The sequence below is a fragment of the Bos grunniens genome, chromosome 19 (genome assembly GCF_055505025.1).
Source record: "Bos grunniens cultivar Pamir isolate PY7600 chromosome 19, Bosgru_T2T1.0, whole genome shotgun sequence".
NCBI classification, from domain to species: Eukaryota; Metazoa; Chordata; class Mammalia; order Artiodactyla; family Bovidae; genus Bos; species Bos grunniens.
The window spans coordinates 23726707-23750217 of NC_141183.1; the positions used below are offsets into that span (position 1 = coordinate 23726707).

Here is a 23511-nt window from a genome sequence, read left to right on the forward strand (position 1 = left end):
TACTTCTGCCACTGGCAAATAAATCTTTTTCCCTAGATGCTGTAACCTGAGCAGTGCTCCAACTCCAAGTGAGCACATCTTCAGGAGGCGAGAGATCACATGAATGGCTGTGTGCACCGGTGGGTGGGGAGGAGGGACACAGGGTTCAGACCCTCCTCCAGGGCTGGCATAAAGGCAGGACCCTTCTGAGTGCCACCCACTCCTCATCTCATCACCCGCAGCAGATGAGCAGGAAGGGGACTTAGACCCAGAAGTCTCTCCACCCACACCCAGGGAAGGCTTCTCTCAATCTCCAGCCTCCCTCCATTTTCTTGGACAGGCCCAGAGATGAAGGGCCAGAAGGGCCAGGAGGGGAGAGCAGAGAAGTTGAGGAAATGGCAGGTGAGCGACATGCATTAGCAGAGGTAGCTTCAGATCAAGTGGACAGAAGACTCTTTGGAGGGTCCACCTCTCCCTACCCCCATCTAACTTCACTTGTGGTAGGATCTTTAGGAGGGGGAGTGTCTTGGAGAGGTTTGGGGACCTCAAGTGTGGGGACTGAGGTCTCTTCTCTGCTGAAGTCCAGACAACAGGATTGGAAAGCCATGTCGTTGTCCTGCTTTCCAGGACAGGGCTGGCCTTTGACACATGGTGTTAAGTTATCTATACTTTGCAGAAGAAACCCCTACCGCACAGTCCAAGGATGTGTACATTTGGAGAGAATGTTTCCAGGGCAGAGACATCCAGTTAATGGGGTGGAAGCTTCCCCACTCTTCACTCTCAAGAAGTCCTACTTTCATCTCATTCTCGGCTCTCCTTCTGCAAATCCAACCTATTTCTATCCTCCTCTAACCCTTCCAGACTCTAATATGATCTCCTGAACCTTCCTTCAACCTTGTCATGCTCCCCCACCCCCATTCCGGATTTTTCAGTGTGAAACTGCCCCCTCCACTTCTTTACCCTCCAAGCTCCTCCCCATCTTGTCGAGCCCCCCAAAGCTCCGCCCAGCTCGCCCTCCTGGCCACCGCAGCAGCCAATAGCTTAGAACCTGATTTGCATAGCGGCGCGGGGGAGCGGCGGAGGGAAGGGGGAGGGACCAGGCGACCTCCTAAATCAAAGTTGGGAGGCGAGGACTGGGCGGAGGGGCCGCCGGGTGCCCGGCTGGGGCCGGCGAGGGGAGGGGAAGGGGGAGGGGTGGGGGGCGGGCGCAGAGGACAGCGAAGCGGGCCGGACACTGACAGCTCCATCGCTTCCTTCCTCGGTTCCTGCCCGAGTCCCCACTTCCCTCCTCTCATCGCTCCGAGCAGCATCTTCTTCAGACCCTTGATCCTCACTCTTGGGGTCGTCCTGCTCCCTCGGCTCCGTATAATTGCCTCCTCTCACCCACCAAGCCAGGAACTTTCTCCGCCAGCACCCGGGAGTGGGGATTGCTTTGCCTGGGCGGGTTTCTCCAGGGGTTCACTGGGTTGGGGGGCTGTCTCTAAGGGCTTCAGGTCCCGGAGAGACGCCTGCCACCCTTAGCCTGCTTCCAGGTGGGCTGCCGTCGGGTCTCGGCACCCTCTTTTCCCGTCTCCCCTAACCATGACCGAAATGAGCGAGAAGGAGAATGAACCGGATGACGCTGCCACCCACACCCCCCCGGGGACCGTCTCTGCCCTCCAGGAAACCAAGGTAACTCGAGAGGCGCGAGGCCTGGACCCCTGCCCTGTGCGCCCCCAGCCGGGGCATCCTCCTCCCGACTCAGTTGCCACTGTGGCCTCCGGTGCCCTGGAGTCACCGTAGAAGGGCCCGTTTGGTCCCTAACGCTCCGCGCGGCGACCCAGGGGCAGTAGGTTCGGATGAGGGACCGCAAACAGCTCCCATCACTCAAACACGACACGCCCTTGCGCGCGTGATGAGCGGAGCTCCCCCACGACCCTCCAGGGAGGTTGTAACTCGGCTTTGTTGGAGGGAGTCGGCGCAGCGAAAGCAGAGGGAGTGTGTAGCGGTGTGTAGCGGGTGTGGGCCGGTGTACGCGCCCGAGTGTGCGCGCCAGGCGCACCTCTCCTGTGCCCGCCAGGTCTCCGCCTGTAGCTCAGTCTGTCCCCCTCTCTCTGCCCGTGTCTCTACAACCTGTTTGTCTCTGCCTCAGTATCTCTCTGTGCGTCTCTCCCGGGTCCTCTGCGTGTTTATCTCAGAGTCTCTATGGCTCTCTCTGACCCGCCGCAGTCCGACATTCCCTCCTCCCAGCCCGGTTAGGCTCGGCGACGTGAGCCCGCGGCCCCAGGGTGCGCAGCTTCCGAGTTCGCGCTGGGTGTTGCGGCAGCGCGGGCCATCACGGGCGGGGACCCGCGGACTGTCGTTGCAGCTCCGGAGCAGAAAGACAGGCAGACCCACCCCCCCTGCCAGCGGGACGGGGGCTGGGTGGTAGTGGGGGCGTGGGGAGCGGGTAGAAGCAAAAAGGGAAGTCATCATAATTAATGAATGTCATAATTAACCCTAATTATGTATGATTGTTACTCCTGCGGGAGTCACAATGAATAAATTATTCCCCAATGAAGTCAGGCGCAGCCCAGACTCCTGGCGCTGAAGGGGCTGGGGGCGGGGAGGGGGACGGAGAACACAACAGGGCTCACTTTCTGCAACCCCCGCCTCTAATCTGTCTGCTGCCTCCCCAAGTTCTAGATGGTGACCCACAAGAAGTTGTGCGGGAAGCAACCTGAGCAGGGTCCCTGGGGATGGGGAGAGAGGAGGCAGTCCTCTCTGTCCCCTCCCCAGACTTCAGGCCAAGGTTACCCTTTCCCTTCCACCCTGGTAATTGGTTCCCACTTGGCTTCTGTTACCCAGATGAGGAGGGGGTCAGCCCGGACCAGAAATGGGTGCCATCTTTGGCTCCCCGTGGTATCACTAGTTCATCTATAGCTATTTCCCATGCCCATCCTCCTCCTAATTCTGGACTACTTCCCACGATATGAGGTTAATTCAAGGTCAAGGTCATCCAGGAAATGACCAAGGAAAGATGAATAGGGCCCGAGTGGATGGAGTCTGGCTTAGGCACCCCAGGTAGGCTTCCTGTCCCTAAACCGGAGGGATCCAGTGGGTCTCCATATCCAAGACTTCAGATTCACACTTGGCCTTCTCCTGCTCCCTTCTGAGAACTGGAAACCTTGGGCTCTCAGACCACAGAGTTAACTCCCCTTCAGACAGTCAAGTCTATTGGGAGAAGAATGAGGTGTTGAGGTGGGAGGATATTGCTTGGAATAACTGTGACAGCTTCTTTCAAGCAGAGGGTCCCAGAAACAGAGCCCCATTCTGAGTTCCAGTGAGCCTGACCTCAGTTGCCTTCTTATCACCCTGGACAGACGCATACAACCTCCCTGCTTGCTTCCCAGGGCACTGGGGCCTCTCAGATCCTGTCCTGTTTCCCACACCACGGTCTGGCCACTCCGCCCCCTCCTTAAGGGCTTTCTGAAGGCAGGCAGGAGTGCTGGGCAGTGCTGCCTCAGCAATCAGCAAGCTCAGCTGTGTGGGGCTGGCAGGGCTGGCAGGTCTGCACCTCATTTCTCCCAGTCCAAGGACCATCTCATTCCAACACCTCTGGATCTGAGCCATGGGGATCTGAGGAGCAGGGAAGGAAGAGAGTGTACACTTGACCTGGTCCCTCTGTACCAGGTCAGTTGGATCCCTGCCCCTTTGCCCCCCTCCCTGTACCTCACTTATGAAGGGCTCCATAATAACAACACGGGCTGGGCTTCGGCTTTGGGGGGAAGGTACTCAGGACAGCAGAGGTGGGCAGAGAGAATTCAGAACCTTTGCCAGCCTCCTTCCATCCCCCCATCTCAACTTGTCCCAAGGAAGCTTCTGTCTTCAGACGGTGGGGGTGGAGGGGAAGGAAGGGAGAGGGTTGATTGCTGCCCACCCAGCTCAGTTTGAGGCAGGTACAACAGAGGAGGCTGGTGCCTGTTAGGCAGTGAAGCCAACATTCCAGACTTATTTATCAGTGTTTGGGGGTCCCTGGGAATTTCTTGCAGCCCAAGTTCAGCCTCCTGCCCACTCTAAGGTTGGTGTCACTCCTAAACCTAAGGTACTCAGTGAGTTTCCTCATGTCAGCATTGCCCTCTCTGGGTCCCCATCCCATCCTACTTCGTGGGGTCTGCCATCACCCCTTCTGGTGCCATTCTTGGGAAAATCTTGTCATGCCAGCTCTGCCATCTGAGTCAGCTTGTGTCCCATCTGCCACCCCCTCTGCCAGTTGCCTGATACCTTTTCAGGAGCTGGTGGGAACTGAGGGAAGAAAGGACCATCCAGGGTGTGGAGATGTGGGGAGGAGGCAGGGAGGCCAGGCCCTGCATCCAAGAGGGGACTCAGAATGACAGGCCTGGTGGTCCAGGCTCCAAGCCAGACAAGCTCCTGGTGCTTTGGCGGTGATTGGGTGGGAGGTGGGGAGGAAATGGGATGCAGATGTGCCCGTTTGCCAGGGTATATGGCAACTTCTCCTGTCAGGGAATGGGTCCTGGGACAGTAGGGGCACCAAAAAGATAGTGGTGGGGAGGTCTTCCCTGGAAACTAAGAGTTCCAGGAGTGGAAATACCTGGCTAGGCTGAGCCAAGATGAGGTTTGGGTGGCCAAGGCAGATGTCTCTGGAGTGGGCAGGCATTAAGCCATTTGGCAGAGATGCCTGCATCTGCCCTCCAGCCACAGACTTTGACATCCGCCAGCCACCCCAGGTGTTATTCCTTCCTGCCTCTCTACCCTCCTGGGATCTGGGGCAGAGTCAGGACTGCCCCGGCGCTGGGGAACAGTCTGTTCCAGAGGCCTCTGGTCCCCTGCAGCGGTGGCTCCTGGCACTAAGGCCAGGCAGGGACCAGGAAAGGGCACAGGCTGGACAGAAGAGAGGTTTGAAACCTCATCCTGTGAGGATTACTTTGGAAATAATGGCCTCGGAAGGGGGGAACATGATTGATGTCTTCAAATATTTGAAGAACTGATGTGCGGAAGCGGGAGTAGCCCTTTCTTGAGCCAAGGGAGGAACAAGGGCTGATAGGCAGGGAGGCAGGTTTCAGCTCTATATAGGGAAGCACTTTCCAGCGATTGCAGCTGCCCAAAGATGGAATGACTGTCCCAAGAGAGGGTGCTCTTGCCGTCACAAGAGGTGACCAACAGAGTCAGACAACAATTCTGAGGGGCTGTGGCCAGAGTGGTGCAGGGTGGGCACTGCTCCAGGTGGCCAGTCTTTCTAAGCTTACATCTCATGACAAGCCCATGGCACAACTGAGGGGCAGAGGTGAGGGCCAAGGCAGAGGGCTCCTTACTCCTTGGGCTCAGTAGCCAAAGCCACTAGTTCAAGTCCCAGCTCTGCTCCTTAGCAGCTGAGGACGCATGATGAGTGAGTAATGTAACCCCTCAGTTCCTCATCCTGAAAAGTGGGACAATAATTATCACTACCTCAGAGGATGGTGGAAGGTTAATGAGATGCTGCATATCCATTCCAGGACTCTGATAATAACCACCTCTCATTATGTTTATAAATTTAGTTTTTTGTTTTGTTTTTTAATATTCATTTATTTTGGCTGCACTGGGTCTCCATTGTAGTTGCATCATTCAAACTCCTAGTTGCGGCATGTGGGATCTAGTTTCCCAACCAGGGATCGAGCCTGGCCCCTCTCTTAGCCACTGGACCACTAGGGAAGTCCCCCATATGTTTAGGTTTTTGGTTTGGGGTTTTCAGATTCTTGCTTTCCGTCTTGCTTAGAAAGCACCTAACCCTGCCTCCTTCCTCTTGGGGGTAGGGAAACTGAGGCTCAGAGAGAGGAAGTGAAGTGACTTGCCTTCAGGAGCAGGTTTCATTTTGCCCCCACCCTCAGCCTGTGCTCCCAGAGGCCTCCTGTGCTCTTTGCCTACAACTCCTGGGCAGAGCAGCGGCTGGTTCACCCGCCTCCAGGCCTGTCAGAGCCTCCAGAGCCACGTTTGGCCCATAGAACACATTTGTGTTCTAATTAATTGTCCCTCTGGGCCTCTACCTCTGCCCCAGCACCCTGGCATCTGGGGCCTGGGGCCCTGCTTCTCAGAGACACACAAAGAAGCCCACAGTACTGGCCAGGAAACTGGATTTGGAAGGAGCTGGGCAGCTCAACATGCCAGTCACCCCAGGGCTCTGTCTGGCCTTTCAGCTGGCACACCAGGACCCACCTTGTGCCCAAACATTTCCCCCTCTGCTTCCCCTTTGTCCTGTGGCCTACTGGCCTCCCCAGGGCTAGAGGGGTCTCCGCTTCCATCCCCTTGGCATGGCTGCCAAGCTGGCAGCCATGGCACACAGGCTGCCTGGTATCCCAGCTGGGAACCTGGGCCAAGTCTCCCTGCCCTATGTCCCCTCCCCCCATTTTTTTTTTTTAATCACCAGTGAAAAGAAGTGGGCAGGAGAAAGGGCTCTGAACAGGAGGTGAGTGGGGCAAGGGTCTGGGTAGAGCCGTCCAGATTTCATTTCAGGCAGAATAAGGGTATGTTCGGGTGAGCAGTAGAAATAGCTCTTTGTCATTGTTATTCCGACACTGAATGGTGTCCGACTCTTTGCGACCCCATGAACTGCAGCATGCCAGGCTTCCCTGTCTTTCACCAACTCCAGGAGCTTGCTCAAACTTATGTCCATTGAGTCAGTAATGCCATCCAACCATCTCATCCTCTGTGGCCCCCTTCTCCTCCTGCCCTCATCTTTCCCAGCATCAGGGTCTTTTCCCATGAGTCAGCTGTTCACATCAGGTGGCCATTGTGCTCTGGCCTCATGCAGAATCCATCCTATGCTCCAGAACATGCACTCTGTTTAGGGTTCAAGCCACTTGCTCATCATTTATTCCACAAACATGGAATGAGCATCTTCTATGTGCTGAAGCCCATTATGGGGATTTGAAGCAACTTTCCCTGCTCTCCAGGGGCTCACAACCTCCTGGAGAAGTGAGAAGTAAATGACAAAGCATAAACCTGATCGGAGCACTCATGTGGTCCCACTAAAAGGAATCCCTACAGAAGAGATAGCTCCCCCGAGGAAGAATAGTCACAGGAAACCCTGGAGGATAGAAAGCGAGACATAATTGGATAAGACAGAGAAGAGGACAAGCGTGTCAAACGCCCAGAAGCATAAAATACAGATGAGTTCAAGTCATTTTGTCTGAACTCAGGTGGAAGGCATGGGGTGGAAGGGTGGATTTGGCCAAGTAGTAGTGCCCTGGCTGGCATAAAGGCCTTGACTGAGTCCTGAGGAGCCATGAATGGTTTTTGCATTGTCAGGGGTCACCTTCCTGCTGCATGGAGAACAGGTGGGGATGGACAAGGTGGAGGCAAAGAGTTATAGCCCTGAACCAGACTGAAGGTGCCAGAGCCTGAGCTAGGGCAAGGCTCTAGGGGTGCTGAGAGGTTGCAAGGGATAGGCTGGAGAGGTGTTTCGGAGGGAGAATCAACACTGAGGATGAGAGTCCAGAGCAACCACGCCCCTCTCCCTGTGCAAGAACTGAGGACCTGGCATGTTTTGTTTGGGCCCCCAAAGTATTACTTTGTTAACTCAAGTAAATGGCACACCCATTCAATAAAATTCCTGTGTGGCCATTAAAAAAGAATGCTGAAACTCTTTGTGTATTGGTATGATTTCCAAGATTTACTGTTAAGTGAAAAAAAGCAAGGTACAGGAGAAATACTATACTACCATTTCTGCAAAGAAAAAGGAATAAAACCTCTTGACTTTGTTTCTATTCAATTTCACATAAGAGTCTCAATTTCTTGACTGACTTTTTTTTTTGGCCACACGGCATGGGGGATTTTCCCATGACCATCCCCCCTCTTGACTTGGTTTCTATTCAATTTCACATAAGAGTCTCAATTTCTTAACTGACTTTTTTTTTTGGCCACACGGCATGGGGGATTTTCCCATGACCATCCCCCCAACCCCCTCATCACCCCCCAGCCCCCACCCCCCACAGTGGAAACGCAGAGTCTTAACCATTGAACCACAAGGGAAGTCCCTCTTAACTGACTTCAAATTTCATAAGTTCATTAAGCGCATTAATCTTTTTTTATTAAAAAATCACATTTATATGGAACTTCCCTAGTGGTCCAGTGGTTAAAACTGTATGCTCCTGCAAGGGGCACAGGTTCAATCCCTGATGGGGAAACTAAGATTACACATGCCGTGTAAAATAAAATTACCAAAAAAAAATTACATTTATAAAAAAAAAGTCTAGACTTCTTTTTAAAAATTGAGAACCCTGGCAATGCTGGGCTGCTCACATAGACTAGCCTCAGCTGGTATAGGAGATCAGCAGTTACTTGCTGGCCATACAGTTTGCCACAGTCCCCACCACTCCTAATTAGCCTTTCTAGTAAGAACTCCTTTGCTAGAGGAGTTTCCCTGCCTGGCTCTTGTGGGCACCTGGGGTGGTGACCTACCTTCTGGAACTTGGCAGCCTCTCTCTCAGGAGAAGCTTTGTATCACCTCTGGCTCTCACCTTCAGGCTGCTGCTGGCCGAGGAGAGACCCCCGGGAGCCAGCCCCCTCCAGGCTCACCATCCCTCTTCCTCTCTCAGCTCCAGCGGTTCAAGCGCTCTCTTTCTCTCAAGACCATCCTCCGAAGTAAGAGCGTTGAGAACTTCTTATTTCGCTCCGGCTCTGAGCTTAAGTGCCCCACTGAGGTGCTGCTGACGCCCCCGACCCCGCTGCCCCCTCCTACCCCACCACCAGCCTCCGCAGACCGGGGCCTGCCCACTCCCGCCCCATCCCCCTGCCCAGTCCCACGCCCCTTGGCACCACTCAAACCAGTGAGGCTGCACAGCTTCCAGGAACACGTCTTCAAGCGAGCCAGCCCCTGTGAGCTGTGCCACCAGCTCATTGTGGGTAGGTGCCGGGGTGGCAACAGAAGGGGCCAGGGTGGGTGTGGGGAGTGGGCCCATGGAACGGATTGCCTGAAGTCGAGGCTCCAGCTATTCATGGTCCCCAGACCTAACTGTGCCCCTCCACGCGGGCGGACACATAGCACCCTTGAGGGTGGGTGGGGTCTCAAGCTGGGGGTCAGCTACACCTTGACTGTATCGGGGTCAGCTCTCAGAGCTTGGCCCCAGGCTGCCATGAGGAAGCCCAATCCCTTGCTCCCTCCACGCCCTAACCTACCTCCTTTGCTCCTTGCCCATGGATGTAACCTATCTTGACCATCCCCTGTCACTGACCACCCCTCTTGTTCTTCCCAGGAAACTCTAAGCAGGGTTTGCGGTGTAAGACATGTAAAGTCAGTGTCCACCTCTGGTGCTCTGAGGAGATCTCCCACCAGCAATGCCCTGGCAAGACGGTGAGTGGGGACCACGTGGAGATGGCTGACTGGTGCTCCCAGGCTTGGCTTCTGGGGCTCTGAGTGCCACTCAGGGCTGATTCCTCAGGTCAAGGGGTGCTTGGGCTTGGGGAAAGCCAGCACCTCTCGGGGGCTGTGACCTCTCCATACCGTCTCTCTGCCTGCTTTTGCCACAGTCCTCCTCCTTCCGCCGCAACTTCAGCTCCCCACTCCTGGTACATGAGCCTCCGCCAGCCTGTGCCATGAGCAAGGAGTCCCCACCCACTGGTGAGTGTCCAGCATTGTCCCTCATCCCTGTGGTGTGAGGAGAGACCCACACACTCCTCAGATGGGCTTTGACTTACACTGGCACTGCCTGTTCTTGGCACAGCTACCACTCCCTTTTCATTTTTTTAGATTTTTCTTCATCTTCCCCTCCCCCTAATTCTTTGGATGCTTCTGTCCTGAATGTAGAGTTGATTCATCCGTTCATCCATCCATCCATCCTTCAACAAAAACTTTATAGAGCACCTGCTAAGTGCCAGGCACTGTGCTAGACACAGGGACACAGTCTTAAATAAGGTGGAGCTCATGGTCTAGTAAGGGAGCTAGACATGCAATAGATAATTACACAAATCATCAATTAGCCACCATTTGGTGAATGCCTGCAACCGAAGGATAGGAAACGAAGAGAGGATAAAAAGGCATCCACTCATCCGCAGAGACAAAGAAAGCATCCAGGAAACTTGAAGGATAGGGAATTAACCTGAGGATCTGGGGAAGACCAGTGTGGACAGAAGGCAGGCCGGAAGCAGGAAGGGGCAGAAAAGGGACAATGAGCCTGGGAGTGAGAGGGTGAGATAGAACTCTGGGTGCAGGGCCTTAGGGTCCCTCTTAAGAGTGTTCTTTGAACTTTATTCTTTTTTTTTTAACGTTTAGTGTATTGAAGTATAGTTGACTTACAACATTGTGTTAATTTCTGCTTTACAGCAAAGCGATTCAGTTATATACATTCTTTATATATATATACATTCTTTTTCATATTCTTTCCCATTATGGTTTATCACAAGATATTGAATATAGTTCCCTGTGCTATACAGTAGGGCCTTGTTGTTTATCTGTTCTCTATATAACAGTTTGTATCTGCTCATCCCAAACTCCCAGTTCATCCCTCCCCCACCCCTCCTCGGTAACCACAAGTCTTTGGACTTTATTCTAAGGTCAATTTTTGTGTTTTCACAAGAGCATTCTGGCTACTGTGTGGATTGGAGGGGCTGGAGAGAAGCAGGGAGACCATGGGGAAGCTATGATGGTTGCCAGTTTGGTAGCTTGGATCAGGCTGGCAGTTGTGGAGCTGGAGAGAAGTGAGCAGATGCTAGACTTGTTTGGGAGGCAGGACGAGGTGATGGAGTGAACATAGACAGTGCAGAGGGCGAGGGGTGGAGGATGCTTCAGGCTTGTGCCTGGGTACCATGGGAGGACATGGAGTTCTCACTGCAATTAGGGAGACCTGGCAGGGGCAGGTGAGGGGCATGCGCAGAATTCACTTTAGAGCTGGCTGAGCAGGGCAGCTAGCAGGGCAGCCAGGTGCCCAGCCTTGATGGTGACTCCTCGGCAGGGGCCAGCGGGAAGGTAGACCCTGTGTACGAGACCCTGCGCTATGGCACCTCCCTGGCCCTGATGAACCGCTCCAGCTTCAGCAGCACCTCTGAGTCCCCCACAAGGAGCCTGGTATGGGGAACACCAAAGGGAGGGGGCAGGGGTCCCAGAGGGTGGGGGGCTGAGCCCTCCCCTCTCTGTGTCCCCAGAGCGAGCGGGATGAGCTGACCGAGGATGGGGAGGGCAGCATCCGCAGCTCAGAGGAGGGCCCTGGCGACAGCGGTGAGTGGGGTTGGGGACCAGGGGCAGGAACAGAGCACAGTGGGGGCCACCACCTTCAGCCTCACACTCTGGCCCCACCCTGGCATCTCCAGTATTCACAGCCCCAGCTGAGAGCGAAGGGTCAGGACCAGAGGAGAAGAGCCCAGGACAACAGGTGAGGCTGGGGTGGCACTGAGCCTTGGCCGGCCAGGTGGGAAGGGGACATCCTACTTGTCACTGATCCCTAGGTGGGTGAGAGTGTGTTGAGTGGGAGTCTCACTGTGCCATCATTTATCCTCAATCTACAGGGATATGCAATGCCAGGGTCAGTAGGCATGGGAGGCAGGGGTGTTACCCCTCCCAACACTGACCCGTGCCTGTTGAGCCCACTCCTACTCCCCAAGGGTGGGCAGTTCCAGTGCAGCAGGCAGAGGAGGTGCCCCCTTCCCACCCCTGGCCCAGTCCCTCAGGGGTATGTGGGCACAGCAGACAGGAGACTCTGACCTCTCCCTGTCACTGTCCCATATCCTAGCCCCAGCATAGGCAAGATCAGGGCAAGGGGAGAGTGGGTGGAGTAATAAAGGTGTCCTTCCCCCAGCCATGACCCCAAGCTTCTTCGCAGCCCCCCAGGCCTGCCCTCCGGAAGGATGTGGGGCCCATGTACTCCTACGTGGCGCTCTACAAGTTCCTGCCCCAGGAAAAGAATGACCTGGCTTTGCAGTGAGTCCCCCAGTGGCCCGGCCTCTCCCCCACCCCCACCCCGATCCCGGGGGCTGCCTGCCTCCAACCTCAGGGCTCTGCACTCCCAGACCTTGCAACATGAGTTTGAGGGGGACCTTCAAGAGCCTCTGCCAGGCATGCTGGAGGCTACTGAGCCCCCAGATGAGACAGAGGGGCCAGAGTCCAAGAGGGTTGGTACTGATGCCAGGCCTCTGTCCTAGACAGTGTCTGTGTACCTATGGTCACACAGGGGCCATCGTGTGCCCTTGCAGGGGACCTGAGGGTCTAGGACTGTTGGGATGCAGGACGGGCAGGTCCCTCCTGCCCCACATGCTACCCCCTGCCCCCCATACTCTCTCGTCCCAGGCCTGGAGACCGGATCATGCTGGTGGATGACTCTAATGAAGACTGGTGGAAGGTGATGTGGCAGGGTGGGGAGCGGAGGGTGAGCCGTGGTAGGCACCGGACTAGCCCAGAGAGCTAGAGGGCACTTTCCCTAACATCCCCCCTCCTTCCTCCACGACCTAGCCAGGCCTAGGCTCACCCTCAGGTCTTGCCTTTACTTCACCCCTCCATGCCCCAGTCTTGTTCTTTTGCCTACCTTGTGCCCTTCCCAACCCAGAAGCCCCCCAGCTAAGGGCTCAAACACAAAAGAACCCAGGATCTACAGGATGATGGCATTGGCTCTGAGTGGATATTAGGTCTAGAGAAAGCAGCTGGGGTTGGGGCAGCACAGTGCTCACTGCCAGCCTCATTCCAGGGCAAGATCGGCGACCGGGTTGGCTTCTTCCCAGCCAATTTTGTGCAGCGGGTGAGACCAGGCGAGAACGTTTGGCGCTGCTGCCAACCCTTCTCTGGGAACAAGGAACAAGGCTACATGAGCCTCAAGGAGAACCAGGTGAGGACCTGGGCCCCGCATGGCTGGAGAGGCTGGCATAGGAGGGAGATAAGTGGCGGGAACGTGGGCAAGCACCCTGGAGGAGGAGGAGGCTTGGAGCCTGGGGGCAGGAGGGAGGGCAGATTAGAAGTCCCTGGTGACCTAGTGGTTAGATTCCAGGCTTTCACTACCATGGGCTAGGTTCAATCCCTGGTCGGGGAACTGAGATTCTCACTAAGAAAAGAGAGAAAGCAGCAGCAGTGGGACTGCTGGGAACTGGGGCTGGTGGCCAACACAGGCATGGGCTCAGTTATGTTAGAGACAGCTAGGGGGAGAGCGTTGGGGTGGGAGTCCAGAGGCTTAGGTCTGAACGTTATTGTCAACCACGGGCAAGTCATTTCCCCGCTGTTACCTCCTCTGGGAAACGGGGAGTTTGTCAGGGGCATTAGACCAGCTGATCTCAAAGGTCAGCCCCGAAGTGCTGCTCGGTGTCCGCTGACCGCCTGGTTCTTGCTGCTGTGCCCTGGATTCTCATGGGATCTGCTCCCATCACCCCAGCTCCAACCACATGCTGGTCCCATCATCCCCTGGGATGGGCCCCATGGGAGGCATCAGCAGGACTCGGGGCCAGGGAGGCAGGCAGCGCCAGGCCTTAGTGTTGTGTCTCTCCCGCTCAGATCTGTGTGGGCGTGGGCAGGAGCAAAGATGCTGACGGCTTCATCCGCGTCAGCAGTGGCAAGAAGCGGGGCCTGGTTCCAGCCGATGCCCTGACCGAGATCTGAGAGGAGCCAAGAGAACCCAGAAGCCACCCCTGCCCATGCCCAGCCCTCCTAGCTTCTGGCCCCTCGGGGGGGTTCCCTCTGCTCCTCTCCTAGGGGCCACTCACCATGGCTTGGGAGCCTTCTGTACTGAGAAAGGTGTTATTTCTGGGGTCCTGGGGTGCCCTGAAGAGGTTGCAGCTCTGAGACTTGGGAGTGGGGAAGAGGAGAAAGTGGGAGGGAATGGCAAAACTCTAGGTGGGTTCCTCCGGTCCAGTTGCCATGCAGAGTCCAGCCCTGAGAGGAAGTTCCGGAGGAACGTCTTGGCTGCCTCTTCCAGAGAGCCTATCCCCGCCCACGACACCTTTGCATGCCTGACACCCCCTCTCCTCACAGAGCCTCTGCTCGGGCCCTTGTATGTGTGACCCTGAAGCTGTCACTTTGGGAGTGGGGCCCTCCTGGGTCCCTCAGCCCCAGCTCTGGGTGGGGAGGGAGCTCAGGGCTGTGGGAGGACCCTGGTCTCATCACCTCTGTCACTCCATCAACTCTCAGGAAAGTTCTGTGGCTCTCTCTCCTGTTACTTGAAACTTGGGTGGGCAGAGGAGGGGAGGGCTGAGGTCTGGGGAGAGTGTGGCGAATCAGAGCAACCTCACTCTACCCTTGTTCACTGGGAGAGGACACACCCAAGAGCGGCCTGCACACAGAAACCCACTGGTCCACCTGATCAAAACAATCCCCATTTCACTGTCAGGACTCCGAACGCTCAGTTCCTGTCCCAGGCCTTGCCAGGCCTGCCCCAGGAACCCCACCCTCAGGACTGACCCTGCAATAGCCCTCCCTTACCCCCTCACTCGGGGCTCTGTGGGGGACAGGGCTGCCGTTGCAGGGGCCCTTTTTCTGGCTGCATCTGGTCCCTTTTCCAGGACACAGCCCTGGGAGGAAGCGGGAGTGGGAGACAGACAATGAATTCTGTTTGACCACCAGAAAGGGAAGGGGGTAGGCACGCTGGGGAGGGGGTGTGTGGGGACACGCAAAGAGGACCCCTCCCTTGCAGGTTGCTTTTCTCTGGTGCCAACCTCCCTTTCCCCGCCAAGCTCAGAGCCTCCTCTTGTGCCCTTGATCGTGCCAGCCAATGCCACCTCCATCCTGGGCACAGTCACACCCTCCCATGTGGTGGGAGGGACACACCCTCCTACCCACTGGCCCCTGCCCCACCTCTCCCTCTCAGAGGGAGGAGGAACTCAAGCCACACTGCCCTGTTTGCTGCCATGAGGCCCCCCCAGCAATATCCCAGGGGCGGGCCCAATGCCCACTGTACATGAGGCTGCATGAGGAGTCTGCTGGGGCATTGCTGAGCCCCCAGACCCCTAATTAAATGTTTCTTGTCCCAATCTGGCTGCTCTATGTATCTATCAGCTTGGGTCAGAGGACGGGAAGGGGTGGGCGGGGCCTGGAGGTGTGGTGGGTGTGGACCAAAATAGGAGAGAGTCTGAAGGTGGAGAATGTGTTCATCTCTGAGAGGAGGGATACAGGGGCTGGGCTGGCCCTGACAGTGAGGGTCCCCGCGCCTCCTCACTCCAGATCTGAGGAAATGGAGGAGGAGGTTTGGGGGACGCCGGAGGGAGAGAGGGTGGGGCTGCGGTCATTTTCTAGTTCGATGTGGACCTGCATCGCGCAGCGGGCGGGCATGCACCTCCGCGTTTCTGCCCACCTAAAGGTGCCCCCGGAGACCAGCCGAACCCAGGGTCTGGCGGCCTCAATATCCACCCGAGATCAGCCTCGCCCCCTCAGCCCCCTAAGCCCGAGGCAGATACGTTGGCGGACCGTGCGGCCCTGAGATGACTCAATCACGCCCATCATTGGGAGCCTGGCGCAAGGGGGCCGCGGTGGTGCCCCTCCCGCCGCGGTGCCCGCCGCCCACCTGCTCGGCAGAGCCGCCTTTCCCCTCCGGCACGCCGGGCCGAGTCATCGCCCAGGCGAGCACGTCCTGGGCTATTTATAGACAGAGGGGCGCGGAGGGAGGGAGAGGCTGCGGGGGTGCCAGGGCAACCGCGTGCAGCCAGAATGCAGAGCGGATGGGAGGCCTGCTCCTCCGGATAGGCACCCACCCGGTTCTGCCTTCCAGCCCCCCACCCCCAAATCAAGGTGGGCCAGGTGGGACCAGCCCCTGGGTCCCCAAACCATGCTTTATTGGGTCCCTTTCATCCAGGAATGATGCGGGTAGGGAGGCAGCAGAGGAGCAGGAGGAAGGTGACTCCCCTTCCTAGGACCCTTGATGGTGGGATTGGATAAAAGTGTCACAGACCCAGTGGAAAGGCTTATAAAGAGGGGAACTCACACAAATAGACACCTACTGTGTCTGGGAAACTGTGCCAGGGACTTATTTTTTCCTCTTAAGGACCCAGTGAGGAAAGTGGTGGTGTCCCCTTTTCACAGATGATGGAACTGATGCCTAGAGATATTAGGCGGCTTGCCCACAGTCATACAGATTATCCAGCCCAAACTTGTCCCTTTTTTACACAGAGCAGCTGAGGCCCAGAGCAGACTCATAACTTGCCCAAGGTCACCCAGCAAATTAATGGTCGAGCTGGTTTCAGAAATTCTATCTCTCACTTCCCAGTTCAATTCTTCCCCAACTTGACCCTGGGTTCCTCAGAGCCTTAAACCAGTATGATGGAAACAGAGACCCCTGGAGATGCTGGAGGGGCTCCAGGGATCAAGACTTCACCCCCTGGAGACAGTCAGAGACTTTCAGCCAAACCTTCTGAACACCCACTTGTGTCTGTACCAGCCCGCAGCTGGCCTGGACCCCCGCCTCCCCCCAGCTCATTTGCCGCACTGCTGAACACAGCAGCTTTTTCGGGTGGCTGAACCACCCAAAGCAGGCTCACAGCCTGGGGGCTGGGAACAGCTGGTGCCCCCGCTGTAGCCGCGGCCCTCCTCTGTGTCCACGCTGGGGGTGGCAGGAGTAGCAACACCACTGGCCTGGGGTGGAGGATGCTCAGCAACCCCCTGGTGGTGCCCACCCACCATTTGGCTATTGTCTGTGCCCTCTGTCCCCTACCTCAGCCTGAGCTTAACCTGGGTACCCTGAGAGATTAAGGTTATCTAGGTTTAGGGGAGATGCAAAAAGGAGGGAAGTCTGGGGGCCAGAAACAAGAGGCCTAAAAGGGCAGGAAGATAGGAACCAGAGGTGGAGGCAGGGAGATGCAGACAGAGTAAGGCCCCCCCATCTTACTAGCCCTACTGCCTTTGGCTCCTTCAGCCTTCCCCCCTCCCCACCTCCTTAACACCCACTCCCCAATGCTTAGGACGTTGGGGGCACCTGCTGAAGAGTGTGAGGAAGACAGCGCATACCTCCAGCCTCAGCTCTCCCTGTGCTTTGGGAAGCCAGCCCAGGTGGTTCATCTGTTCACCTCAGAGATAGCACCGAGGACCTTAGCGTTTCTCCAGGCGCAGCAGCTGTGCTCGTAGCTGTCATGTGCAGCCCACTCTGAGTCACCCCCCCACCCCCCACCCCATGCACATCTGAAGGAATCAAAGGTGGGTGCTGATGTTCAAGCCAAGCTTGGGTTCTGGGGGGCCCTCCAGGCTTCAGTTTCCTTCTCCAGAAATGGAGCTGGACTTGCTTAGGGAGTCTTTACCTGGGGCCATGAACCCCTTTAAAGGGTATGCAAAATTATATGATGGGACCAGTTGCATGGACATGTCTTTTTTTTCCCTTAATTTTTATTTATTTATTTTTGGCTGTGTTGGGTATTTGTTGCTGCGCGCCGGTTTTCTCTAGTTGCGGTGCGTGGGTTTCTCATTGCAGTGGCTTCTCTTGCTGAGGAGCATAGTCCCTAGCGTGCGAAGGCTTCAGTAGTTGCGGCATGTGGGCTCAGTAATTGTGGCTCATGGACTTCATTGCTCCGCAGCATGAAGAATCTTCCAGAACCAGGGACTGAACCTGTGTCCCTTGCATTGGCAGGTAGATTCTTAACCACTGGACCACGACGAAAGTCCCAAATGGACATGTCATTTCATTAGAAGTTCTCAAGGCTCCAGGACTGGAAGAGATCCAGTGATTACTTTAGGGGATCTGTCTGCTGAGGGGGCCCTCCCAGGCACTGCCTGGAAAGGGGTTAGAGGCCGGTGGTGGAAAGAGGTAACCTTAGGCCTGGAGTGAGCTTCAGAAAGAAGTGATTAGATGCAAGCCTTCCCAAGAGATAGGCTCCTACAACCTAATTCTTCCCTCCCCCTCCCTTCAGCCCTTCACCAAAGTAAGGCAGTTTCCTATATCTTCAGTGACCTGTGGTCTGGCTTGCCTTGTGGCTCAGATAGTAAAGAATCTGCCTGCAATGTGGAAGACCCGGGTTCATTCCCTGGGTTGGGGAGATCCTGGAGAAGGAAATGGCAAGCCACTTCAGTATTTTTGCCTGGAGAATCCCATGGACAGAGGAGCCTGGCAGACTACAGTCCATGGGGTTGCAGCGTCAGACACGACTGTTAGGACTACCACTTAACTTCATTTCAGTGACCTGTGAGAGAATAGCACCATCTCCTGGTCCATGATGGCAACCCTCTTCTGTGCGGGCGGCTCAGGAGCCCCAGTGAAGGTTCTAATTGTCCTTCCTGTCATCTCTCTACTGCCTGGAGGAGGTGGAGGTGGGTGGCCTTCCATGCCCTTCCTCCTCTGGTCCAGGCATGGGAAGGTGTCTCATGCTCCAAGCAGCTTGGTGATAGCCCTTCTTCTTCCAGGCCACAGCTTCCCCATTTGGAATGATAGGCTTAGAGCAGGTCCTATGGATCCACTATGCACAGGCTGGTATGGTGGCAACAGGCAACCCCAAATCAGTGTTCTCTCAGCCCAGATTCTGATGCACATGGGTGGTGGTCGAGGTTGTCTGGACTATTCTGTCTGTGCCTCCCTGCCTTGGGTTACCCATCTCTCTACTGTCCAGAATGGACAAGGAGACTAAAGGCAGAGATGGGGACAGGTCTGCTGCCCTCAAGATCACTTTAGCCCTGCCTTTCCCACACCAAATGCAGATCTGCACACCTGCCCATTACACACCCTGAAGACCCCTTACTGGCCTTCTCATTACTCCAAAACAAGAATTCCTCCTGAATACAGGTAGAAGGCAGGGAAGTAACCAGGAGGGGCACCAGTCATAGCTGTTCCCCTTTCCTTCCCACTTCTCACCGGAGCTGACACTTCTGTATTTGATTGGTTGACTGATCCCTTCCACCTGGACACCAGTCCCTCAAACTGTTACCCACTCAAAATATTCAAGTGAGCTCTTCCAAGCATCCTCCACTGACTGGATCCTTCTGACCATCAAAGACGTCTCTTGCCCAGTCTTCCAAAGCTTGAGGCCTGGGAACCAAGCCAGGTTATTTATCTCAAATTCATTCTCCCCATCCCTAATGATGCAACACTAATTCAGGCTGAACAGGTGACTCCCAACATGTGGCTTAACCTCTTTTCTCATCTGAACATGGAGAAGCAAATACCCTGCTTTATAATGTTAGAGAACCAATGCAAGTCAATGTAAATGCCTCAGTATCTGGCTCATAGAGCACATACCTTACTGAAAGATTTATTGGTTATTACTACCATACAACAGGGAAAATAAAACCTACTTCTCATCTGCAGAGTTAACCCAGAATGGCTTTGACAAGTGTGTCACGTGCCTTTGTTCCAACTCTTGCCAACAAAGTCTTTTTTGGACCCCTCTTGATGCTTATAAAGCAAAAAACAAAACAGGGAACGGTACTGATAAGGAAAGAAAAAAATGTTTAGAAATTTTAAATAGGGATGGTCAAAATGATGGCTTCAGTTCTATCTCAATAAGGCTGTCTAAAGAGCTCAGGCAGCAGCCAGCAGTTCAGGTTCAGATCACACCTTCTGGACCAGTGGCGGTGGTTCAATCCCCGCTGTCCTGGGGTTCCAAGGCAGCAGACTGCAACTCTGAACCTCAGTGCAGTTGAGCACAAGCATACTATTTTCTGTCGTTTTTAATTAACGTACAACTCACAACTGAATACCAACCAAAAACCAACATCTGAGACCGCGTCTGAAGTGCCACTCATGCTCTGCTGTAAAGGGCAGTTTTGAGGCACAATATCCAAAGCCTGGGTAGAAGTCATTCCTCCCCTCCCTTCAAAGTAGGCCCCACACGCCACGGATGGAGGGGGCATGAGCCTGACCAGAGGCTAGGAGTCAAGGAAGCAACAAAGCAGGAACCCAGGGAAGGGTCTGTATCCCAGTCCTCAGTGCTGGTCCTGTAAACAGTGAAGACCCCACTGAAGACTATGGAAGCACAGAGGTAGGCAGATAAAGGCTTGTCTTTTATTGAATGAGTGATCTATGCAATTGCCGAGGCCACTATGTACAGAGAAGAGGGGGAGAACTTTATTTCTTGGTCTCTTCCTCCTTGGACAGAGTCTTGATGATTTCCTCTTTCTTGGCCTGGAGCCGCTCTTCACGGCGCTTGCGGGCTTCCTTGGTCTTAGACCTGCGGGCCTCAGCCTGGTCCCTGGAAAAGAGAAGATGGGTGAGCTGCTGGGAACACCAAAAGCTGATTCAACTAACCAACAGCCCCACACTATCCCAACACTGATGGCGTGCGGGTGTGTCCAAGACACAGCAGTATGTATCTCTAACATAACAGCTGTATTCTGGACAGACTGCATGGAAGTTAAGACTAGACATTAGCATATTTTAAATGTCTCAGAACTTACGCCAGAAGCTTCTTGCGAGCCTTGTCTGCCTTCAGCTTGTGGATATGTTCCATGAGGATCCGCTTGTTTTTGAACACATTACCCTTCACCTTCAGGTACAGGCTGTGATACCTGTAGGGTACAAGGGTTATTAGAGGCTCTGGTCAGCAATGGCATCAATAGAGGTGGGCCCTGATCTGCTCTTCTACACAAGGCCCCTAAGCATGTAGAGTTCCTGTCCTCTCCCCTCCTGGTGCAGAGAATTCTTTCCCTCATCCAAGACTTTCTGCACAATTAGGAGACAGCAAGAGCTCACTTGGCAGATATTGGGCTACCCTGATGGTGTACGCAGGGAGGATCGAATGGAAGAACTTTCCTAAGAAAAGTGTAAGACACATGGCTCTCCGCCCAAGGCCAATGAGACAGAGCTTGCATCTGTGCAGAGAACAAGTCAGCAAAGCCACAATGGATCTTGGTGAGGCCAGGAGAATGTACTTACATGTGGCGGTCAATCTTCTTAGATTCACGGTATCGTCTAAGCAGCCGGCGCAGAATTCTCATCCTCCTCATCCAGGTTACCTTCTCGGGCATTCGAGCATTGGCAGTACCCTTTCGCTTACCTAGGAAGAAGAGTCAGGCTCATCATAGTGCATCTGGGTTACTAGAGCCAGCTGATTAGTCACAACAAGAGCCACTAACTTCTGCAACACTCTATAGTCCACCGAGTCATGTACCAAGAGTTGTACCTCATCTTAAGTAGCATTATTTCCATTTTACAGATGATCTCAAGTATTAAACTTCTTTCATTTACTCAATTTTCAAAGAAGCAGAAACAAGGCAATTATCTCTCATTCACTTCAGGCAGAATGTGAATACTCCAAGGCACGCACTGAGGCAGCCTGCACCAGGTAAGCTCTAAGATCTTAAAAGGCGGTGTGACCTTCATCTCCCCAGATCATGCTGACCTTACAAAGTGATGTTAGGATTTATAGGATGACATTTCCCAAGTATCCAGTAGGATCCCTGGCAAGGTATAGGTGCTCAATTGGTATTTCTACCAATACCATCAATTCCCACACCAGTGCCATCGTTCTGATTTGCAGACAGAAAAACACACCAAGCATCATGGACTAAGAAAAGGGTTCAAAATAAGTCAGAATGGGGAAAGATTCTGAATTGATCCCAGTCTACATTTAATCACCTATCTTTCCCCAAGTCTTGGAACAAACAGAACACACTTACCTATACCCATATGCCTGCCTTTCCGGCGAGCCAAGGTGTTTTTCCGGCATCGAGCCCGGGAATGGACAGTTACAGGCTTCCGGATGATCAGCCCATCCTTGATCAGCTTCCGGATCTGCTGGCCTGGGAAATCACAGTATACGTGGTCAGTCAGGTGGGCCCTAGTCCCACCAGTCATAACTCACGAGTCCAAACAGGACATGACAGAGCCATGGCTCACATCCCCGATTTTCAAAAATGGTACAAACGGGGGACCTTCTATTTCTTTCCTTAAAAAAAAAAAAAACAAAAACACAACAAAACTTCTATCCTTTTAGATGTCTAATAGCACTCAAAATATACGTATTTGGGGATATGTGATCAAAATAGTATACAGATATGGCCTAGTCCTTCAGATTCTGTCTTACCTATTAGCTACCAGTCTAAAATAAGGATTTTCTGAGCACATATGACAATAACACAAACCCAAACAGAAAAGAATTTCCCTGACAAAGATTCCTGCTAAACTTTCATCAGCTCCTGAAGCTTCTCACAGGCCAATCTGTACACTTCCTTAAAGAATTCTGTTCGGTCAGTTCAGCCAGACACCCCCTAACCTGTTTCCTCTTAGTATTTTTCTTTATTTAAAAAAATCCATTATAGTTTGTCGTCCTGTTAGTAATTTTTCATCCACTGACCCCCTTCACCATGCTCCTTGGCTATAAATTCCTACTTGCCCACTGTATATTCAGATTTGAACTTCCCAATTCATCACTTCATTTCCTTGGCCATCTCTACAGGCCTCCCCCCAATCCCCGAGTCCCTGTACTGTCTCTCCAAAAATTTCTCACATAGCTTTAAAACAGAACATCCACTCTAGCGATCTTTATTAATGTTAACACTGAGTGGTTGCCATCAATTTCCATCCTGTCATTCTGGCAAAGTTCAGGAAGAGAACCTCTGGCAATCCATATTTTCATGGCTCCTCCATTTTATGAGACCCCCCACCCCTCCGCCAGGACTGTAAGCTAGCTTATGTTAACAGTCAACATAATTGTTGTCACCTTTCATTGCACAAAGGATGAGAAATGGGGAGGGTAAAGGAGGAACGTAGACCCCAAGAACTCACGGGAGTTGGCATTGGCGATTTCATTGGTCTCATTGGGGTCCAACCAGACCTTCTTCTTGCCACAGCGAAGGACACTGGAGGCAAGCCTCTTCTGAAGCCTGAGCATACTGTGACAAACAGAAAACACTATCAGGTCCTGGAAACCATACCTGGGCAAGGCTGAGCATCCCCAACAAAACCTGCCCAGCCCACGTACACAACGTCTGTGGGTTTGTTTTCCCCTCTAGAAAATAAGATTAGCGAATAAAACGGGAATGAAGAGGGGGGCTTACGCCTTTTCTGGTATCCAGCACGAAAAATAGTGTTTAACGTGAAGAATCTGTGGCCAGTGGACTGTTTCCTGGGCTCGTTTGTCTCTTATCTCAGCAATAAACTAGCTTTAAAAGTTTTCTTAATGATGGGTCTACGGGGCAGAAGCCATCAAAGTGCTAGGATCACCGCGCTTTTGGCAGGCAGAGGCCTGGGGCCTATTTGCGGCCTGTCCTACGTCACATGGAAGCAGGGATGGGCTCGGAGTCACAGATTGCCCCAGCGAGTTAAGGGGGCCACAGCCCAGTCCCCGCCGCCGCCTTTCCTCTGCCCAAGTGGGTCGCCTCAGACACGTGCAGGGCGCGTAGCCAGCCCTCCCCCGGCCTAGAGTTCCCGAGACGTCCCCCTACCCACCTCCCCTCGAGGCCGGGCGCTAGTGTGCTCCGGCTACCCCAAGCTCCAGGACCAGCCGCTTCAGGGCGGCCTCTGCCCTGTCTTTTCCAGTATGGGGCGCGGTACTGTGCCCCGCAAAGTAAAAATCAACCAGGATCAGAGACACAAGAGCGCTTACCTCATGGCCGCGGCCGCAGCGGCGAAAGGAAAGATCTTGCTCTCGCTAGGCTCCTCCCATTATCTGTGAAGGGGAGAGTCCATCCCCCGTTCCGCTTTCGCCCGTATTCCCGTCCGGTCCTTTCATATTCCGTCACCCTATACTTACTTATATATTCTG

The 23511-nt window shown here is 54.1% G+C and overlaps 2 protein-coding genes across 6 annotated transcripts; one reads left to right on the top strand and one right to left on the bottom strand.

The window, feature by feature from the left end:
* Nucleotides 1-1117: 1117 nt before the first annotated feature.
* STAC2 (SH3 and cysteine rich domain 2) lies at nucleotides 1118-14868 on the top strand. Of its 4 annotated transcripts, XM_086357912.1 has the most exons (12): nucleotides 1412-1650; nucleotides 3529-3630; nucleotides 8529-8835; nucleotides 9186-9283; nucleotides 9460-9550; nucleotides 10881-10993; nucleotides 11071-11143; nucleotides 11236-11297; nucleotides 11745-11842; nucleotides 12209-12260; nucleotides 12603-12740; nucleotides 13397-14037. In XM_086357912.1, exons 1-12 carry the CDS (start codon nucleotides 1561-1563, stop codon nucleotides 13499-13501), a joined length of 1329 nt encoding a protein of 442 aa, XP_086214038.1. In that variant the 5' UTR covers nucleotides 1412-1560; the 3' UTR covers nucleotides 13502-14037. The 4 variants fall into 4 exon arrangements, with proteins under 4 accessions (XP_086214036.1, XP_086214034.1, XP_086214037.1 ...); XM_086357910.1 differs by lacking the exon at nucleotides 3529-3630 and having other exon boundaries at nucleotides 1118-1650; nucleotides 13397-14868; XM_086357908.1 differs by lacking the exon at nucleotides 3529-3630 and having other exon boundaries at nucleotides 1176-1650; nucleotides 8457-8835; nucleotides 13397-14868.
* A 4921-nt stretch (nucleotides 14869-19789) lies between these two features.
* RPL19 (ribosomal protein L19) lies at nucleotides 19790-23385 on the bottom strand. Of its 2 annotated transcripts, none has more exons than XM_086357933.1 (6): nucleotides 23353-23385; nucleotides 22533-22639; nucleotides 21425-21547; nucleotides 20682-20802; nucleotides 20204-20314; nucleotides 19790-19998 (listed from the first exon to the last, which is right to left on the bottom strand). In XM_086357933.1, the coding sequence occupies exons 1-6, from the start codon at nucleotides 23355-23357 to the stop codon at nucleotides 19875-19877; spliced, it is 591 nt and encodes a 196-aa protein (XP_086214059.1). In that variant the 5' UTR covers nucleotides 23358-23385; the 3' UTR covers nucleotides 19790-19874. The 2 variants fall into 2 exon arrangements, with proteins under 2 accessions (XP_086214059.1, XP_086214060.1); XM_086357934.1 differs by having other exon boundaries at nucleotides 23196-23385.
* Nucleotides 23386-23511: the final 126 nt, after the last annotated feature.

Excerpts from the sequence above, each read along its gene's own strand:
- RPL19 (XM_086357933.1), bottom strand. Across the intron at positions 20,803-21,424 it reads AGGCAGGCATATGGGTATAG|GTAAGCGAAAGGGTACTGCC; the intron begins GTAAGTGTGTTC and ends TCTTCTTCCTAG. Across the intron at positions 20,315-20,681 it reads AAGAAGATTGACCGCCACAT|GTATCACAGCCTGTACCTGA; the intron begins GTAAGTACATTC and ends TGTACCCTACAG.
- STAC2 (XM_086357912.1), top strand. The coding sequence starts at position 1,561 with ATGACCGAAATGAGCGAGAAGGAGAATGAACCGGATGACGCTGCCACC. Across the intron at positions 8,836-9,185 it reads GTGCCACCAGCTCATTGTGG|GAAACTCTAAGCAGGGTTTG; the intron begins GTAGGTGCCGGG and ends TGTTCTTCCCAG. Across the intron at positions 10,994-11,070 it reads AGTCCCCCACAAGGAGCCTG|AGCGAGCGGGATGAGCTGAC; the intron begins GTATGGGGAACA and ends CTGTGTCCCCAG.